The sequence below is a fragment of the Chanodichthys erythropterus genome, chromosome 17, assembly GCF_024489055.1.
Source record: "Chanodichthys erythropterus isolate Z2021 chromosome 17, ASM2448905v1, whole genome shotgun sequence".
Classification (NCBI taxonomy): domain Eukaryota; kingdom Metazoa; phylum Chordata; class Actinopteri; order Cypriniformes; family Xenocyprididae; genus Chanodichthys; species Chanodichthys erythropterus.
Genome location: NC_090237.1, coordinates 32,127,276 through 32,142,952, shown reverse-complemented (window position 1 = coordinate 32,142,952; position 15,677 = coordinate 32,127,276). Strand labels below are relative to the sequence as shown.

At 36.1% G+C, this 15,677-nt stretch overlaps 1 protein-coding gene across 2 annotated transcripts in view; it reads right to left on the bottom strand.

Annotated features, from left to right (window-relative positions):
- cog6 (component of oligomeric golgi complex 6) overlaps nucleotides 1-15,677 on the bottom strand; it is a 68,350-nt gene that overhangs the window by 38,884 nt on the left and 13,789 nt on the right. For both annotated transcript variants that reach the window (XM_067365406.1, XM_067365405.1), the window contains 3 exons: nucleotides 3,390-3,501; nucleotides 316-398; nucleotides 101-171 (listed from right to left, as the gene is read on the bottom strand). In XM_067365406.1, coding sequence (XP_067221507.1) covers nucleotides 101-171; nucleotides 316-398; nucleotides 3,390-3,501 — 266 coding nt within the window. The remainder of the gene's footprint in view (nucleotides 1-100; nucleotides 172-315; nucleotides 399-3,389; nucleotides 3,502-15,677) is intronic.

Genomic DNA, 15,677 nt, shown 5'->3' with positions numbered 1-15,677 from the left:
ATCATTCCAAATTCTCAGGCAGTAGCAGCTGTGCTTATATTTCAGAAACTTCTCTCTCGCCTCTGCTGTGTGTGTGTGTGTCTCCAGAGCATGCACTCACTCTGAGCCCAGCGATAGAGCTGTTCATATGCCGTCTCCTGTAACACAGCCATCTGCTCCATGATCTCCAGCCTGCAGTTAAAGCACAGACATCACTGAACATCTATATCATGTAAAAAAGCCTGTGAGAATCAAGTTGTCAAGTTTTTTTTTTTTTTTTTTTTTGAAAAATTGACATTTTCTAAGTCTATTTTATTCTATTCTATTTTCTCTCACCCAGCTGTTTGCTGGTTGGTCCTCAGTAGGACCTTCACGTCTTCGTGGATGTTCTTCACACGGTTCAGCGCTCTGAAGAAGTCCTAGGCAATAAACAGAGCTCACTCAATCAACTATTACAGCTAAATGTGTCGACATTTATTTTTCAAGTAGTCTGCAAGACATGGTTTCATCTAAGAGTTTTAACTGAGAATATCATGAAACATTCTAGTTGATAAAAATTGGAAGATTGAGATGAAATGTTTGTAAACTTCTCCTGCCAGTTCACTTTTATGAAATAATGTCTGTCTGTTCTGCATGTTTTTTTGTTGTTGTTGTTGTTGTTGTTGTTTTTAATGGGATGTTAAAAACGCATTAAATGTATTATTATAATTATTACATTTATAATCAGTGTTGGGGAAAGTAATGTGTTTTTAATGTCCTAAAAAAGTAACTAATTGTGTTACTTTTTATGGAAAGTAATGTGTTACAGTACTTTTGCATTACCTTAAAGGGGGGGGGGGGGGTCTAATGCTATTTCATGCATTCTGACTTATTTACACTGTTAAAGAGTTTCAAAACAAGAGTGTGTCCTGTATGACGTCAAAAGAGAGCGGAATTCCTTATATAGGCACTTCTCCCTGATAAGCATGTGCACACACATCACCCAGAGCAAGAGCACACCTATCAACGCGTTTCGTTAGGGATATGGAAGCAGAGAGATTTTTCAACAATGGGTGTGTCCCAATTCAGGGGCTGCACACTTTGAAGGCTGCATACATAATCGAGGCAGTCTCATTTAAGAAAAAATAACCGTTATATTGCAACGTATGAAAGAAATGACAGTATTTTACACCTCAAAATGAATATCAGTCAATTTTATTACGGTTACTTTTCAAATATGACATCCTTGATGACGTATGCAGCCTTCACATGCGACCTCCTGAGGATGCAGCCTCTGAAATGAGACGCAGCTCCTGTCACCAAAGGAGTGTATTTTTGGTTGTGAGGGAAAGATCACCTTTTTCAGCTTCCTAAAGAACCCAGCGTTAAGGGAACAGAGGATGAAGTTTGTTTTTCCGGGGCAGCAACGGAGTTTTGTGTGTATGTTTGTTTGTTCCCGGGAATTCGATGTTGAATACTTTGTAAACAAGTCCCAGATTTGCAGATCGTGGGTGGTGAGTAAAACTGCATCAGATGTCTGTGTTTTGTTGGCAATCGGCGCACAAGTGCATATAAGGTAAACAACACGAATGATTTTGTTCCCTTTTTACTCATAATGATGTCGCAGCTAGCATGTGATTTCTACACAGAAGCTGCACACGCTTGTGTCTCTTTAGCTCCGCCCACAGCACTGACGGCAGACACGCCTCCAGGATCTCGGCTTTTTTCGGAAAGACTCGGTTTAGCATATCTATCTTTTATAAATATGACAAAACTAAAGACTAATTAAAAAAAAATAGATAAAACAAAATAAAAACAAATCAAGGGCCCTTTCACATCCAAAGTGAAATTAATAAGCCTTAGGCTGAAGGAAATGCAAATTCATGCCTGTACAGTAGAGGGTGCAGCTCAAACAAACATTTCAGCTGTGCTGCTATGCTTTTCTGAATTATAGAAGAACAGGAGAAGAAAGTTCAACACTCTTACATCAACAATAAAAACAATAATTGAAAAGCAAACGTGTTTTGCTCATTCGTATGGTTGAATTGGATCGTCAAAGGTCAGCAGCAAAGACATTGATTCATAAAGTGAGATTAAATAAAGTATATCTGTGTTATTTAATATATTGCAGGTTTGAGTGATATTCTGAGTTTGAGCATTTTTTAATTCAACAATGTTTTTGATCTGCCTGCACTGACACCATTGTATGCGAACAGAACTGAGCTGGATGTTGACATCACTGTTTTCTCCAGTGCTGATAGATACATGAAGTAATTATTGATTTTTACAACCGAATGAATCAATACTGGATTTACTTAAGCTGGCCAAAATTATTCACCAGTTATTACTGTAAAGCTGCTTTGACATAATCTGCATTGTAAAAAGCGCTATATAAATAAAGGTGACTTGACTTGACATTTTGAAGAATACTGAACCCAGGGTTCCTACACATTTGCCATTTGTCATTTTTCTAAACCTCTCTGTAGATTTTTCAGACCATATTTAACATAAATGGATCGTACAGCATTATATTCAGCATTATATTGGTATATAGTACAGTCATCTGTAATTATTTTTCTGTTTTTCCAACTGTTTTCTCCAAGTGATAACATGCACTTGATTACATGCAAAAACATCTAAAATGCTTCATAACCTGCATGTATTCACCTCTGACACATTGGTTTGGTACTATAAATGTAGTTTGATGTTGCACGATCACAAAAAAAAAAAAAAAAAAAAAAAAAAAGTACAGTCTGAATTAAATGACCGTCTGTTCCTTTATCTGTTGCTGGTTTGAGTGGAAATTACATTCAAAAGAGACTTGCTTATAGTATGTTAAGTTTGATAACATTTCATAATGAAAATCTTCGACAATCACTATATGATATCTAAACTTTTACCACGAAAACACTTATTTTTTAAAAAATTTCACAACATATCCAGACCTGCAAATTACTCGAATCAAATTCCATATTTTTTAATACTTTTCCATACAACCCTGTGAATCTTTTTTTTTTTTTTTTTCAAGTGAGATGAGTAAATGCATGTTCACATTAGTCCAGAATTACAATAACCATCATGTTTGCACAGCGCACACAACACCTCTGCACTTACTCACGATTTCTCTCAACATTGGGACAGGAGCCAGTCAATAAATGAGAAAATCAGTCACTTGCATTACATGTTTGAAAAAAGGTCCTCAGATATTTTGCATGTGTTAATTTATTAGTTACTTAAAAGTAATTCAATTATGTAACTCGCATTACTTGCAATGCGTTACCCCCAACACTGTTTATAATTAACATTCAAGATAAAAAATAATGTTGCCAATCTGCCATCTCGTAGTTCGACAGCATTCACATGCTTTGATTTTCAAATGAAATTTCATAGGGAATAGCAAGCAGTTTCTTGTTATAATAACGTGAGGTCACCTCAGTAATGGGTCCATCTCGCGCGGAGCGTAACGTTGCCATCTCGGCGGCGGACAGCTGGAACTTTGACAGGAATGCCTGAGCCACCTGAGCTCGAACCTCCAACCGATGACTAAAGAGAGAAGGAATACATCTTTACATAACAATTCAATAATTTCAGCAGAGTCATATAAATATATCTAGAGAGAAAGAGAGGTTTCCATTTGGGTAAGACGTATTTACATTTATTTCATTTATGTACTCACAGAAAATTCTATCCAAAACAACTTCCCTGAGCCAACACTAGATGGCAGTCACACTCTTGCCAAAAACACAACCCACATACTTAAAACTTTTGAAACAAACATAGTCTTTCATCTATTTATTTTTAAGAAGAGAGCACTGTAAGAGCGAGTGTAGAAAACTAGCACAGGGAAAAAAGGGCTCGAGGCGATATTATTTGAACAAGAACGTATATAAAGTATGACATCAGAACAATAGCAGTCATGACAACCGCTGTCCTCGGAGAGCAACTCACTGCTGATTCAGCCCTCTTTCATTTCTTCACCTTCCTCTCACCAATAAAGCCTACCAGCTCTCAGACTATGCATTTATTTTGAGGAGCTGCTTGTAAGTAGCTATTGTTAAAGCAATACTATAGTAACATAATGTGTAATGACAAACAAAAGTATAATTAAAAAAAAAAAAAAAATGCAATTAAGTCTTCCACATTTCTTTTGACCTCCTCAGGTGGATATTTTCAGAACGTTAAAGCACCATGTGGCAATTTGTTGGAAGAATCCATTTTTGGTTGGGCATATCTGATTGGAATCGGATCATATTTAGCAAGTGTGAACAGGCACTGCTTCATTAGACGCAGTAATACAGCACCATGACTAAACATCATGTTGTAAGATGACATCAGTACTGAAATGCCCCACCATGTTACTGTTGTTGTTTTTTGGTGTAGGCATTATCAAAGCAACATCATGCCATAGAATCCAATCCAGATATTTCGGAAAATCCAAGAGCTCCACAGAACACACAATCAGATCTGAACAGCTGCGATAAATAGTGTGGACAATCAGATACCAATCTGATAAACAAATAATCGGATTTGGACTGACATTGTGAACTCAGCCTTTGTCTCCCAACATGATAACATGGTGATGGGGAAAAAATTAGATATGGGAGAAAAAAAAACCCTGAGAAACTGAGCATTAGCTCGCAAAACTTTTGCAAGAGAGCACAAAATTTTGTGATTGAAATAATATGAGGTCAGAGGAAAAATCTATATTTCAATGTTTTTGTGAGTGAACTCAGAACTTCTCTGGGGAATGTAGCTGTTGCGAGCAAATGTAATGTAACTTTTTTTTTTTAAGTTATGTTTCAAGCATTTTTATGCCTTTATTGCAGGGGTAACTTTTTTAATTTTCTGAATAAATCACTGTGCCATGTATAAAAACACATGCTATTTTAAATATTTATAATGACTAACAGAAATAGTGTAGAATCTTGCAATTTTATAAAGCATTTTTTTAATAAAAATTGTTTTACATTTGTCAAAATCCTTTAGTTTGTTTTCAGGTTTAAATTAAACTTTGAAGAACAGATTTCCGGTGGGCCTGTTTACACCTGGTCATTCATGTTTGTTTACTGATCTAAAACTCTTCAATTTACACTTTAAACAAATATAAATCTAATCTTCAATTCACAAGCTGTATGCAAATTCAGCGGAGTTCATGCTAATGACAGCAACACATATAAGCTTCAATTTAGGCCTATTTATCATCAGCTAATTTCAAGATCAAAGACTGCAATAGGGAAAAAAGAGGTATCAGCACAAGTAAGATAATTCGTTTGGGCAGTTTGCACGTCGGCTTGCTAAAGAGATGCTCAGCTGCTCATCTGCTGCAGGCCATATCTTTAGTGATGCCTGTTGCAGCAGCGCTGTCATATCTGGCTACCGGGAGCTGTTATAACACAATTTCATACATTTTACTTATTTATTGATTTATTTTTTATCATATTGAGAGGAGTAACATTTACATATGTGGCTTCAACAAACACATGCATTCATACTTGTCCAGTTTAGTCTAGAATGCGATTATGCCTTATCTTTTGGTGGGCATTTACATCTGGTCTTTTCAGGATTGGATAGTTAAGTGACCAGGTACGCATGAATGGAGGCTACATAGGTTGCAGACTCCTGTTTTCTTGGATAGGACAGGATAGGACAGATCAGATAGGAAAGCACCGGGTGGAGAGATGGGAACGGTATCGGCAAAGAACATCAAGTCAGTTGCGCTATATGTCAGAGAGTTTGCCCATGAGGCTAACGGTCCTATCCATAACCATATCGTAGAAAGCACACTTCTCTCTAATTCTTTCCATTTTTTTTATTCTAAGTTTTAGAATTTAGTGTAAATTATTAGATTATGAGTAATGTTGTCACTCTGAAGGCCCATTCACACCAAGAACGATAACTATAACTATATTTGCGTCCACACCCACAAACGATAACGGTTTATTCTAATCTCATGCACTGCGGTTTCAAAGTGTGTACATGTTTTTGCTGTGCTTGTTGCATTTACATGGCTTTAACCAGCAGATGTCCTCAGCATGCTGTTTCGAGTGAATAGCTAGTGTAATTGATAGAATCTCACAGTGAATTTAGTTGACGAAGTCAACAGTAGAATAAAGTTTTTTTTACTGCAACTTCAAATGAAGCTAGACAACATGTTGTTGAAACTAGCGCTGGATACCTGAGGTAATTTTATGTTAAACTGTTTGCTATAGCCTGGCATACTGATCTCATCGTTAATACTTCTCACCATTTATTCCAAGGGTATGACCAATTGTTTTCCATATATCAATTTTCTTTAAAGTATCCTGGAAAAGGGGGTGTGACTTGTCAAACAATGGTTCTTTTTCTGGACCTTGGCGATTAACGTCTCTGCAATAGCGTCTGCAATTTTAAATGCGCAAGACCTTAAAAATAGAACAAATTTTGATTGGCTGTCAGTGTTTTATCGTTCAACAGCTGGGGAAAAAAATGTTCTGAAAGTGATCCCAATGACATTGTTTCTCTTTATCTTTACAGCTGTTGTGTAGACAGTGCTATTCTTTTCTATTTAGAAATATTTATTGAGATATATCTTTAGCGTTATCTTTATAGTTATCATTCGTTATCGTATAGTTATCGCTTCAAAGTAGCTTTTCCACCAAGAATGCACCAGTTTTGGGTAACGCTCAATACAACACTAGACATCTCTCAAACAAACACAATATGTGTTATATATGCTTTAAACTGACAAAAATGACAGCTTCACAATGTTTCACACACTCTTCTCTTCAACAGACACAGTCAGAAAATAATAAGAGAATCTGATGACAATAAATTTGACGAACCTAGCCAATAGACATCAAGTGTCATATAGCAGCTAAGATGTTTTAGTGTAATGTATTTTACATTAACATTGTGGTAAAGGAACCCTCATTTCATAAGCAGTTAGCAAAAACTGTTAAGCCTGAGGGCAAGTTCCAATCATACTAGGGGTGGGTGATATGGCAAACTATCACAATTCACTTTTCATGTTGATTTTTAAGATTATTTTGCAAGCCACTAAGCAGTACAGCCAAACTAATTTCCCTAATAAAAAAATAAAAAAATAGCCTTACAAGGTAACAAAAGAAAAAAAGAATGACAGACCCTCTAGGCCAAATTAGAGGTGGGCGATTCGACCAAAATCTTTTCACTTTATTTTATTTCATTATTTTATCTTTGTTTTGATTTAATGATAGCATTCAAGACAGACATTGAATTAACAAATGTAAAAATAAAACCCTACATAGACTTCATTGTATAAATTAAAAATACACTGACTCTTATTAAAGCTACTTAAAGGTACAATATGTAAAATTTTTGCAGTAAAATATCCAAAAACCACTAGGCTAGTGTTATATATTTTGTCCAGCTGATTACAAACAATCTCTAATGTTTTCAACTACTTGTAAATCATGAGAAAATTCCCATTCTAAACAGTGACACGGGGCAGTGCAGTCGCCTGTCAATGACGTCAGTTACCTTTGTTACCGCCTTTACTGACGTAGAAACCATATGACAACAGTGCCGTGGACAAATGCGGAAGTAGTGTCTAGCGTCCAGCAAACCACAAGCTTGCTTCAAGCAGTTCCTTATTTACTACGTTTTATGGTGGATTGTGTTACTTATTTATGGAACATAATTACTGTTTACCATCTGCCGCTGGTTCTGTCGACAAGGACAACTCCCGTAAACTCATGACCGGAAAAGCGGAAGCGGCGCCGGCGACTGTGTCATAATAAAAGTCCCACTGCTCGTGAGGCGTGTGTTGATCAATCGCTCCAGCTCCTCGTTCAGCTCCCGCAACACTCGGTCCTGCTCTGCTTCATACTACAGTAACGTTAATAATCACATCCACGAACATGAGTTCTTCCAGACTCCAATCCCTATTCTTTTGCACCGTCCGTTGAGATGGAGACCACATGTCCCAAGTTTCTGCTCTAAAACTTGGCGTCATCAAAATACGCCTTTGTTTTGAATAGGCTTCTAGCGACCTCTAGCGGAAAAAAATATCACAAATTGTACCTTTAAGCTATTAAGGTCAGTGAGTGATTTTCGCTTTGTATTTTGTTGTTTGATTAACATTAATGACACAGATGGCATTAGATTTATTAGGCTACTGTCACTTTAAGTTCTAATGCAAGGATCTAATATATTGAAACGTGTATCATAATATACTGGCACGCATCCGAATGGTTAACATTCACTCTAGATAAAAATGACTGTTTATGTAAACCTTGTGTGTATTGGACAGTTTAAAAGCAATAAGACTCAAAAGAGAACTTATTTCAATACTCACACACTGTGTGACAGAAAAGCTTGTGTCAGAACAGTGTGTAAATAAAACAGTTTACTTGGTAAGGCTTTAAAACACATGCAAATAATAAACTTTCGTTATGGCGAAGAACTGTAATGTCACATGAACTTAACCCTACCGCTGCATTGCTAAACGTGATTTGAACATAAGTTGCGTTGTAGCACAATACTATGATACTCTTCAAAAGCAGATCTTGGAGATATTTTAATCATTCACAATCTAAAATATCGCACACCCCTAAATCATTCTCTCTGTACGTTTAATACATAATGTTACCTTAACTCTCCCCATGACTACGTGCTTGTAACAGTATTTAAAATGCCAAAGGAAACATCTAAGCATTCAGGGGACGTGTCTAGTCGTGTGGACTTGCTTTGGGATCATATTCCATGTTTCCGGTTTCAAAGCAGTATTTGACATTTGCTTTAGGCCAGGGGAAAGATATCCAACCTGGAAAATCTGAACAATGAGAACATGTCAAAGATGTATTAAATGGCTGTAATTCCCTGCCACCCAAGGTTTACCTCTGCAGGGTGTGTGTGTCTGTGAAGGACATTGTAAATGTCAGAGAAGATGTAAATTACAACTCAAAGACAGAGACAAGCCGACTGGAAAGAAAACTGGGATTTAAAGGAAAAGTTCACGCTTCTGTTTTTGTCTACTATTTATATTTTATATGATTTCAGCTTCATTTCAATTAACAGTAATACATTTTCATAGTTTTAGTTAATAATAATAACACTGTTTTGTGAATAAATTCTTTTGTGTCAGATCTTTTCAGATCTTGATCCAATTCAGAAACTCGATCTAAAAGATATGTTTGCAAATGGTCCGAAGTTCAACTTAAGCTGCATTTAAGTCCACTTTTTTATGTCATCCCTCGCTAACTTTGATCCATCTTGTTCACTCAGATGTACGTTATTGCTAACTAGAGGTACCCAAAGCCGACTTCCGAATTCAGAAAGGCACAGAAAATGAATAACGCATTCTTCGGAGCCCCAAAAGGGACATGGTTAGGCTTGCTGCGGTAGTCGGTTACATTACAGTACATCAGATTTTACTTATCATGTGAAGATAGTGAGGAGAGATGACTGACCAGTGGCAGAGAATTTGGTGTGCAACAGTGTCATTGACAAATACACTGCATTCCAAATTATTATGCAAGAGACAAATCAGTAAGATTTCTGTACAATAAACATTCAGATTTTAGTTTTTCTAAGAAAATGTTTGTTCGTTTATTTATCCATGTCTTTTTAGATAACTGGTATCAATCTCAGAATAAAATCTCAAAAAAATTTGCCAGATCTATGGAAACCCTACTTAGAGGTTGTTCCACATTATTAAGCAAGTCACAGTTCTCATGCAATATGGGGAGGAAGAAAGATCTTTCTGAAGATGAAAAGCATGAAATGGTGCAATGTTGTGCAAAAGGCATGAAAACAACTAATATTGTGTGAAACTGAATGGAGATTATCAAATTATCATAAGATTTGTGAGTGATTTAGAGCACAGCAGAACTCGGTCAGATAAAGGTTTATTGAGGAAAGTTCCTATCAAAAAAATTAATTGTATTAAAAGGGCAGCTATAAAAAAAGCCAGTGTTGAGCAGCAAACAGGTATTGGAAGCTCCTGGTGTCTCTGGAGTCTCAAGAAGCTCTCCATGCAGGCTGGCAGTTGTGTGTAAAGATGCATTTCAGCTGCTCCAAACCAAACCTCACAAAGAGAAACATTTACAGTGGGTTTAGAAATACATGAAGACTCATTTTAAATAGTTTTATTCACTGACTAATGCCGTACTACAATGGATGGTCTAAATGGATGGATTTCTGGATGGTTGGTGAATGGCCACCACGTTCCAACAAGACTGCGACATCAGCAAGGAGCTGCTGGGTGATGATTTGGGCTGGAATACTGGGAAGTGAGATGGAGGGTAATAAAATGACTTTTGCAAGATATGTGGAGCTCATAACTGGCCATTTTCAGCTATGGTATAAAAAGGAGGATAGTGCATAGTACAATGCACTATTTGTACAATGCACTATGCACTATGACAATTTTCATTTCTGGGGAAACTAATCCTTTAAGACTACAAAACCACACTACTTTCAATGGAGTGTAACTGTGAAGAAATTTGATCTGCAAAAAACAGATCTGCAGACGGTAAGTTTTGTGCATTTATGCTCAGATGAGCATGGGTGACTTCACATCACATCAGACACCAAACTGTGATGAAGGAGTGTGTTTCATCAAGTCATCCTCTGAATCTCCTCATAGGCTATTAATGAGAACTACTGTTTCCACAAGATCACTCTAGAACTACAGGATGTCAAAGAAGAAAAAATAAAGTGTGAAACTTTTTCACTTTGAGTCAAGAAAATTAACGAAATATAAATTAAAAAAGCACATAAGAATGAATACCTAAGCGCAGTCTGTAAAGTTCATGGCATGCAACCACACTGCTGTTTCAAGACTAGCAGTCATGATGAGCCATGAACATTTTCTGCACAACTATTCTCTACAGCACCATGGCAAAAGAAATAATAATTTACAACTACATTAACTAAAAAATTAACACGTCAACACTTGACTGCTGACTAATAAAATCTTGGTCAACTAACATTAAGTTGACTATTAGGGGGCAGCCCTAATAATATATATATATATATATATATATATATATATATATAGATATATAGAGAGAGAGAGAGAGAGAGAGAGAGAGAGAGAGAAAATATAGGTAGAATTTCATCATTATCATTTAATAATTTGCAAGCTTTATGATGCATCACAATAACAGTGCATCTGTTAACACTGAAGGAACCATCCAACGCATGACTCGTTCCTCAGCCTAACACCTCCTCCAATCAAATCTACTGATTATCAAATGCAACATATTACAGAAATGAATGGTAAAGACCTTAATCAATGCCTCAGCCCAGAAAAACATATCTGCAAAAGCCCAGAACACAAAGTGGCAGGCTTGCCTACTTATTGACTTTCTTTTACTTGCTATGTGGATGGGGGTGTATGAAAGACGGAGGACATTTGTGTGGGTGGGTAATAAGGTCCCAGCTTAATTAGCACTATAAGATAACAGACCCTTCTGGATATCAGGATTTTCACCGCAAGTCTCCACTTACAGCACTATCACTACCAGAGAAAGAGCCATCAAACTTGAAACTAGTTTATCAAAGGACCCTTTAGAAACAAGAACAACAATAACAAGGTTTTGACAAATCAAAAAAGGTCTTCCCTGTATGTTATGTCAGTTATCCTTTACTATCTATTGGCAATCCATCAGAATGTTGCTGAGCACATCTCAAAATGTCACTGGTTGGACAGTTTTCAGTTATTTAGCTTCCAAACAAAAGGATTCACATAATTCTACACACAATTTTGGAAAACAGATCAGAAAGGAAACATAGAAGTTGAACTCATATAAGAGTTCATGAGAGATTAAAAGGATATTCATTAGATTCAAAGACGAGGGCCGACTGATGATGTTTCTTCACCACTTCCCGCATCTTAGTAACTTAGATGTACTAAAATAGAAATTCTTGAGAGATCCGTGTAACAGGATCTCAGGGGTATAATTTCCCCCAATGATCCTGGACAATCCCAATTTTTTTTAATATCATTAAATTATTATTATTATTATTAATAATAATACAATTATTTATAATTGTTTATAACCTAACCATATAATCAGAAAAAAAAAAACTCTAAAGTGTAGTAGAGTACAAAATTCCAGGCCGGGTTGGGGGTGGGGAACAGAGTTCCTTGGGTGATTCCAATTCAACCCGCGAACTAAAACAAATAAAATAAAAAATCCCACGGCAACAGTGCAAAATCCCAATTCTGCAGACTTGGCAACACTAGGACTGTCAATTGATTAAAATTTTTAATCTAATTAATTACATACTCTGTGATTAATTAATCTAAATTAATCGCATACATGATTTTTGCTGTGAAAGTATTAAATATTTCAATTCAAATGAATCAATGCAGGGTTTTTCCTGGGTCGAAAATGGTCTTTGGTGGTGACAGACATGGTCATCCACACAAACGGTAAAAAGTGCCCTACCCACGTGATCTGCGAGCCCGATACTGACAACAAAGTACCCGTCACTCTGTACCTGTAACTTTCTTGCCCTCTTTGCAAAAAATAGCTTTGTAAGAGAAGATACTTTTTTGCAAAACCTGAAAAGTATTAAAAAGTAGCATTTAGAAGTTATATTAACTAATAGTATAATTGTCTACCATATACAATTGAATGCACCTAGCTAATAACAACTTGCTTTGTTCTGGTTTCACCTCACTCCAGTCTAAACTAACTGATTTTATAGGTAGGCCTAATTTACTACACATTGTTATTTAAATAACCTGAAAATATAGTAGATTATTATGGCTAATTTTACTAACCACGCTTGCTAAACGGGGTAAGCACACTTATGTTCTCATTTCAGAGTTGTTTGAGTAAATGATACATTATAGACCATGTGGACAGATCAGTTGTTGTCATGATTCATTAAAATGAATCTGCGGACATTGACGCATTGCGTGCGAATCGCGACTGTTATTAGGACATCGCAAAAGATTTGTCAACACAGAAAACACTGGATAGGATTTTCTTTTTGTTTACTGAAAATGTGGTTTATGTCAGCTGCACGTGCAGGGCGCCTGACAGAGAAGATGAGGTGACGTTCTTTTGAGCACTATTCACACCCAACGGTTATTCAGGAAAAACATTCTCCAAATGCGCCTCGTGAAACATGGATTCGGTCTTATGAACTTTTAGCATTGTGTCGGTTGATTTAGATTATTATGCGTGAGGTAGAGAGAGTGCAAAGACGGTGCTTACTTTGAAGACAGAGAGCTCGCGCGCACGAGGGAGGAGCTCTGCTTGTTCTGTCCGTCAGCACAGCAGTCGTCTCCCTCCTTCATTTTACAGTCGAATGGTGGCTAGAACGGCTCCAGGTTCAAAGGTCAATACGGAATGGATTAATCTGCGTTATTTTTTTTAACGCATTATTTTTTCTCAGATTAGTTCATCGAAATTAACCCGTTATTTTGACAACCCTAGGCAACGCTGTTCACCGTAGCATGACAGGATGTTTTTTTTACTTACATGTTTGATGTCAGTGGAAAAGTGAATAATTAATAGCACAAAACAAACTGTGATCAACATTTTTAGATATTAAAGGGTTATGAAAATAATGTCATTAATTACTCACCCTCATGTCGTTCCACACCCGTTAGACCTTCGTTCATCTTCGGAATGGAAATGAAGATATTTTTGTTGAAATCCGATGGCTCAGTGAGGCCTGCATAGCCAGCAATGACATTTCCTCTCTCAAGATCCATTAATGTACTAAAAACATATTCAAATCAGTTCATGTGAGTACAGTGGTTCAATACTAATATTATAAAGTGACGAGAATATTTTTGCCAAAAAAAAAAAAATCTAAATAACGACTTATATAGTGATGGCTGATTTTTAAAACACTGCTTCAGGAAGCTTCGGAGCGTTATGAATCAGCGTTATGAATCATGATTTGGATCGCGTTTCAAACCGCCAAACTGCTGAAATCACGTGACTCTGGCACTCCGAACCGCTGATTTGACACGCTGATTTTAGGGCTGTCAAACGATTAATCATGATTAATCGCATACAAAATAAAAGTTTGAGTTTGCCTAATATATGTGGGTGTACTGTGTGTAATTATTATGTATATATAAATACACACACATCCATGTATATATTTGAGAAATATTTACAAGTATATGTATTTATTTATATTTTTATATAATTTATTTTATATTATATATAAATACATTTTTGTACATAAATGACATATTTCTCTTAAATATATATATTAATTTGTGTGTATTTGTATATACATATTATTTACACACATTACTCACACATATATTATGCAAACTCAAACTTTTATTTTGTATGCAATTGATCGTTTGACAGCCCTAGCTGATTCACTATGCTCCGAATCTTCCTGAAGTAGTGTTTTGAAATCGGCCATCACTATATAAGCCGTTATTTTGTTTTTTTTATGGTGCACCAAAAATATTCTCTTCGCTTTATAATATTAATATTGAACCACTGTACTCACATGAACTGATATGTTTTTAGTACATTAAGGGATCTTGAGAGAGGAAATGTCATCGCTGGCTATGAAGGCCTCACGGAGCCATCAGATTTCAACAAAAATATCTTAATTTGCGTTCTGAAGATTAATGAAGGTCTTACAGGTGTGGAACGGCATGAGGGTGAGTAATAAGTGACGTTATTTTCATTTTTGGGTGAACTAACCCTTTAACTTTTAAAAGGGAGAAAATGTTGATCACCATGTTTTTTTGTGCTATGAATTATTACAGTAGCCCCCAAGAGAAACCACCGAATTATCATTAAATGTAACAAAAACATCAAAAAGTTCATTCATAAAATATAATAATTATTATTATTAAATTTCTGTTTGACTTTAAGGACATTTGGTTTTATTTTTGCAAATATTTTTACTTTAAAAAAAAAAAAAATTGTGTTGGGTTGCCAAAATTAGGGTCCTGAAGCAAAACCAGCTGAGAAACACTGGTTTGCTGCATCATTTCACAGAAAATTACAACATACTAAACTATCTGCTGCTGATCTTCAGTAACGAGTGTTTGATGCAAGAAGCATCACCAGACTTCAGACAGGTGACAGGATAAAGCCTTCAGCATGACACTCACTTCCTGCCTCTTAATGAAAAGGTCTCTCAACACCTATTAAAGCTTCAATGATATGAATGAATATATAATGATAGGTAGTGATGAAGGTTGTGGAAAAACAATGCAGCCAGGTCCTGGTCTGTTTGACTGTCCTTGGTCTTTTATGTTGGAGCTTTCAGTGCTGTCATGAACTGGTGTTTTGCTGTCAGGAATGATATTTGCATTTATTCTCAGTTTCAAAATGAAACAGTGCTCAGACTTTTCTACTGACATCAAAGTGCTTTCAAAATCTTTGATACAGAAGGAGAAAAAACATCCTGTTACACCAGAAGTGAGTCTAGAGGTTTAAGAAGTGAAAAATTGGGGGCTCGTCTGGAATCACACTATACTTTATATGCAGAAAGCATTGCAGAGTAAAGAATAAAAACTTAATTGATCAAGTCTCTCACAAACTTGAGCCTCTACATCAATCGTTTCAGTTAAATGAAGCTATGAAAACTAATAAATAAATACATGTAATATAAATCAACTCAACTTTTGCAGGTATTTCTGCCACACAATTTTCTTAGTCAATATAGGTGAAAGAAAGGTCATCTGGCAAGACAAACTACAGATTGAGAAAATAGAACACCAGCAGGTGTGTATTAATATTTGAGATCCTGCT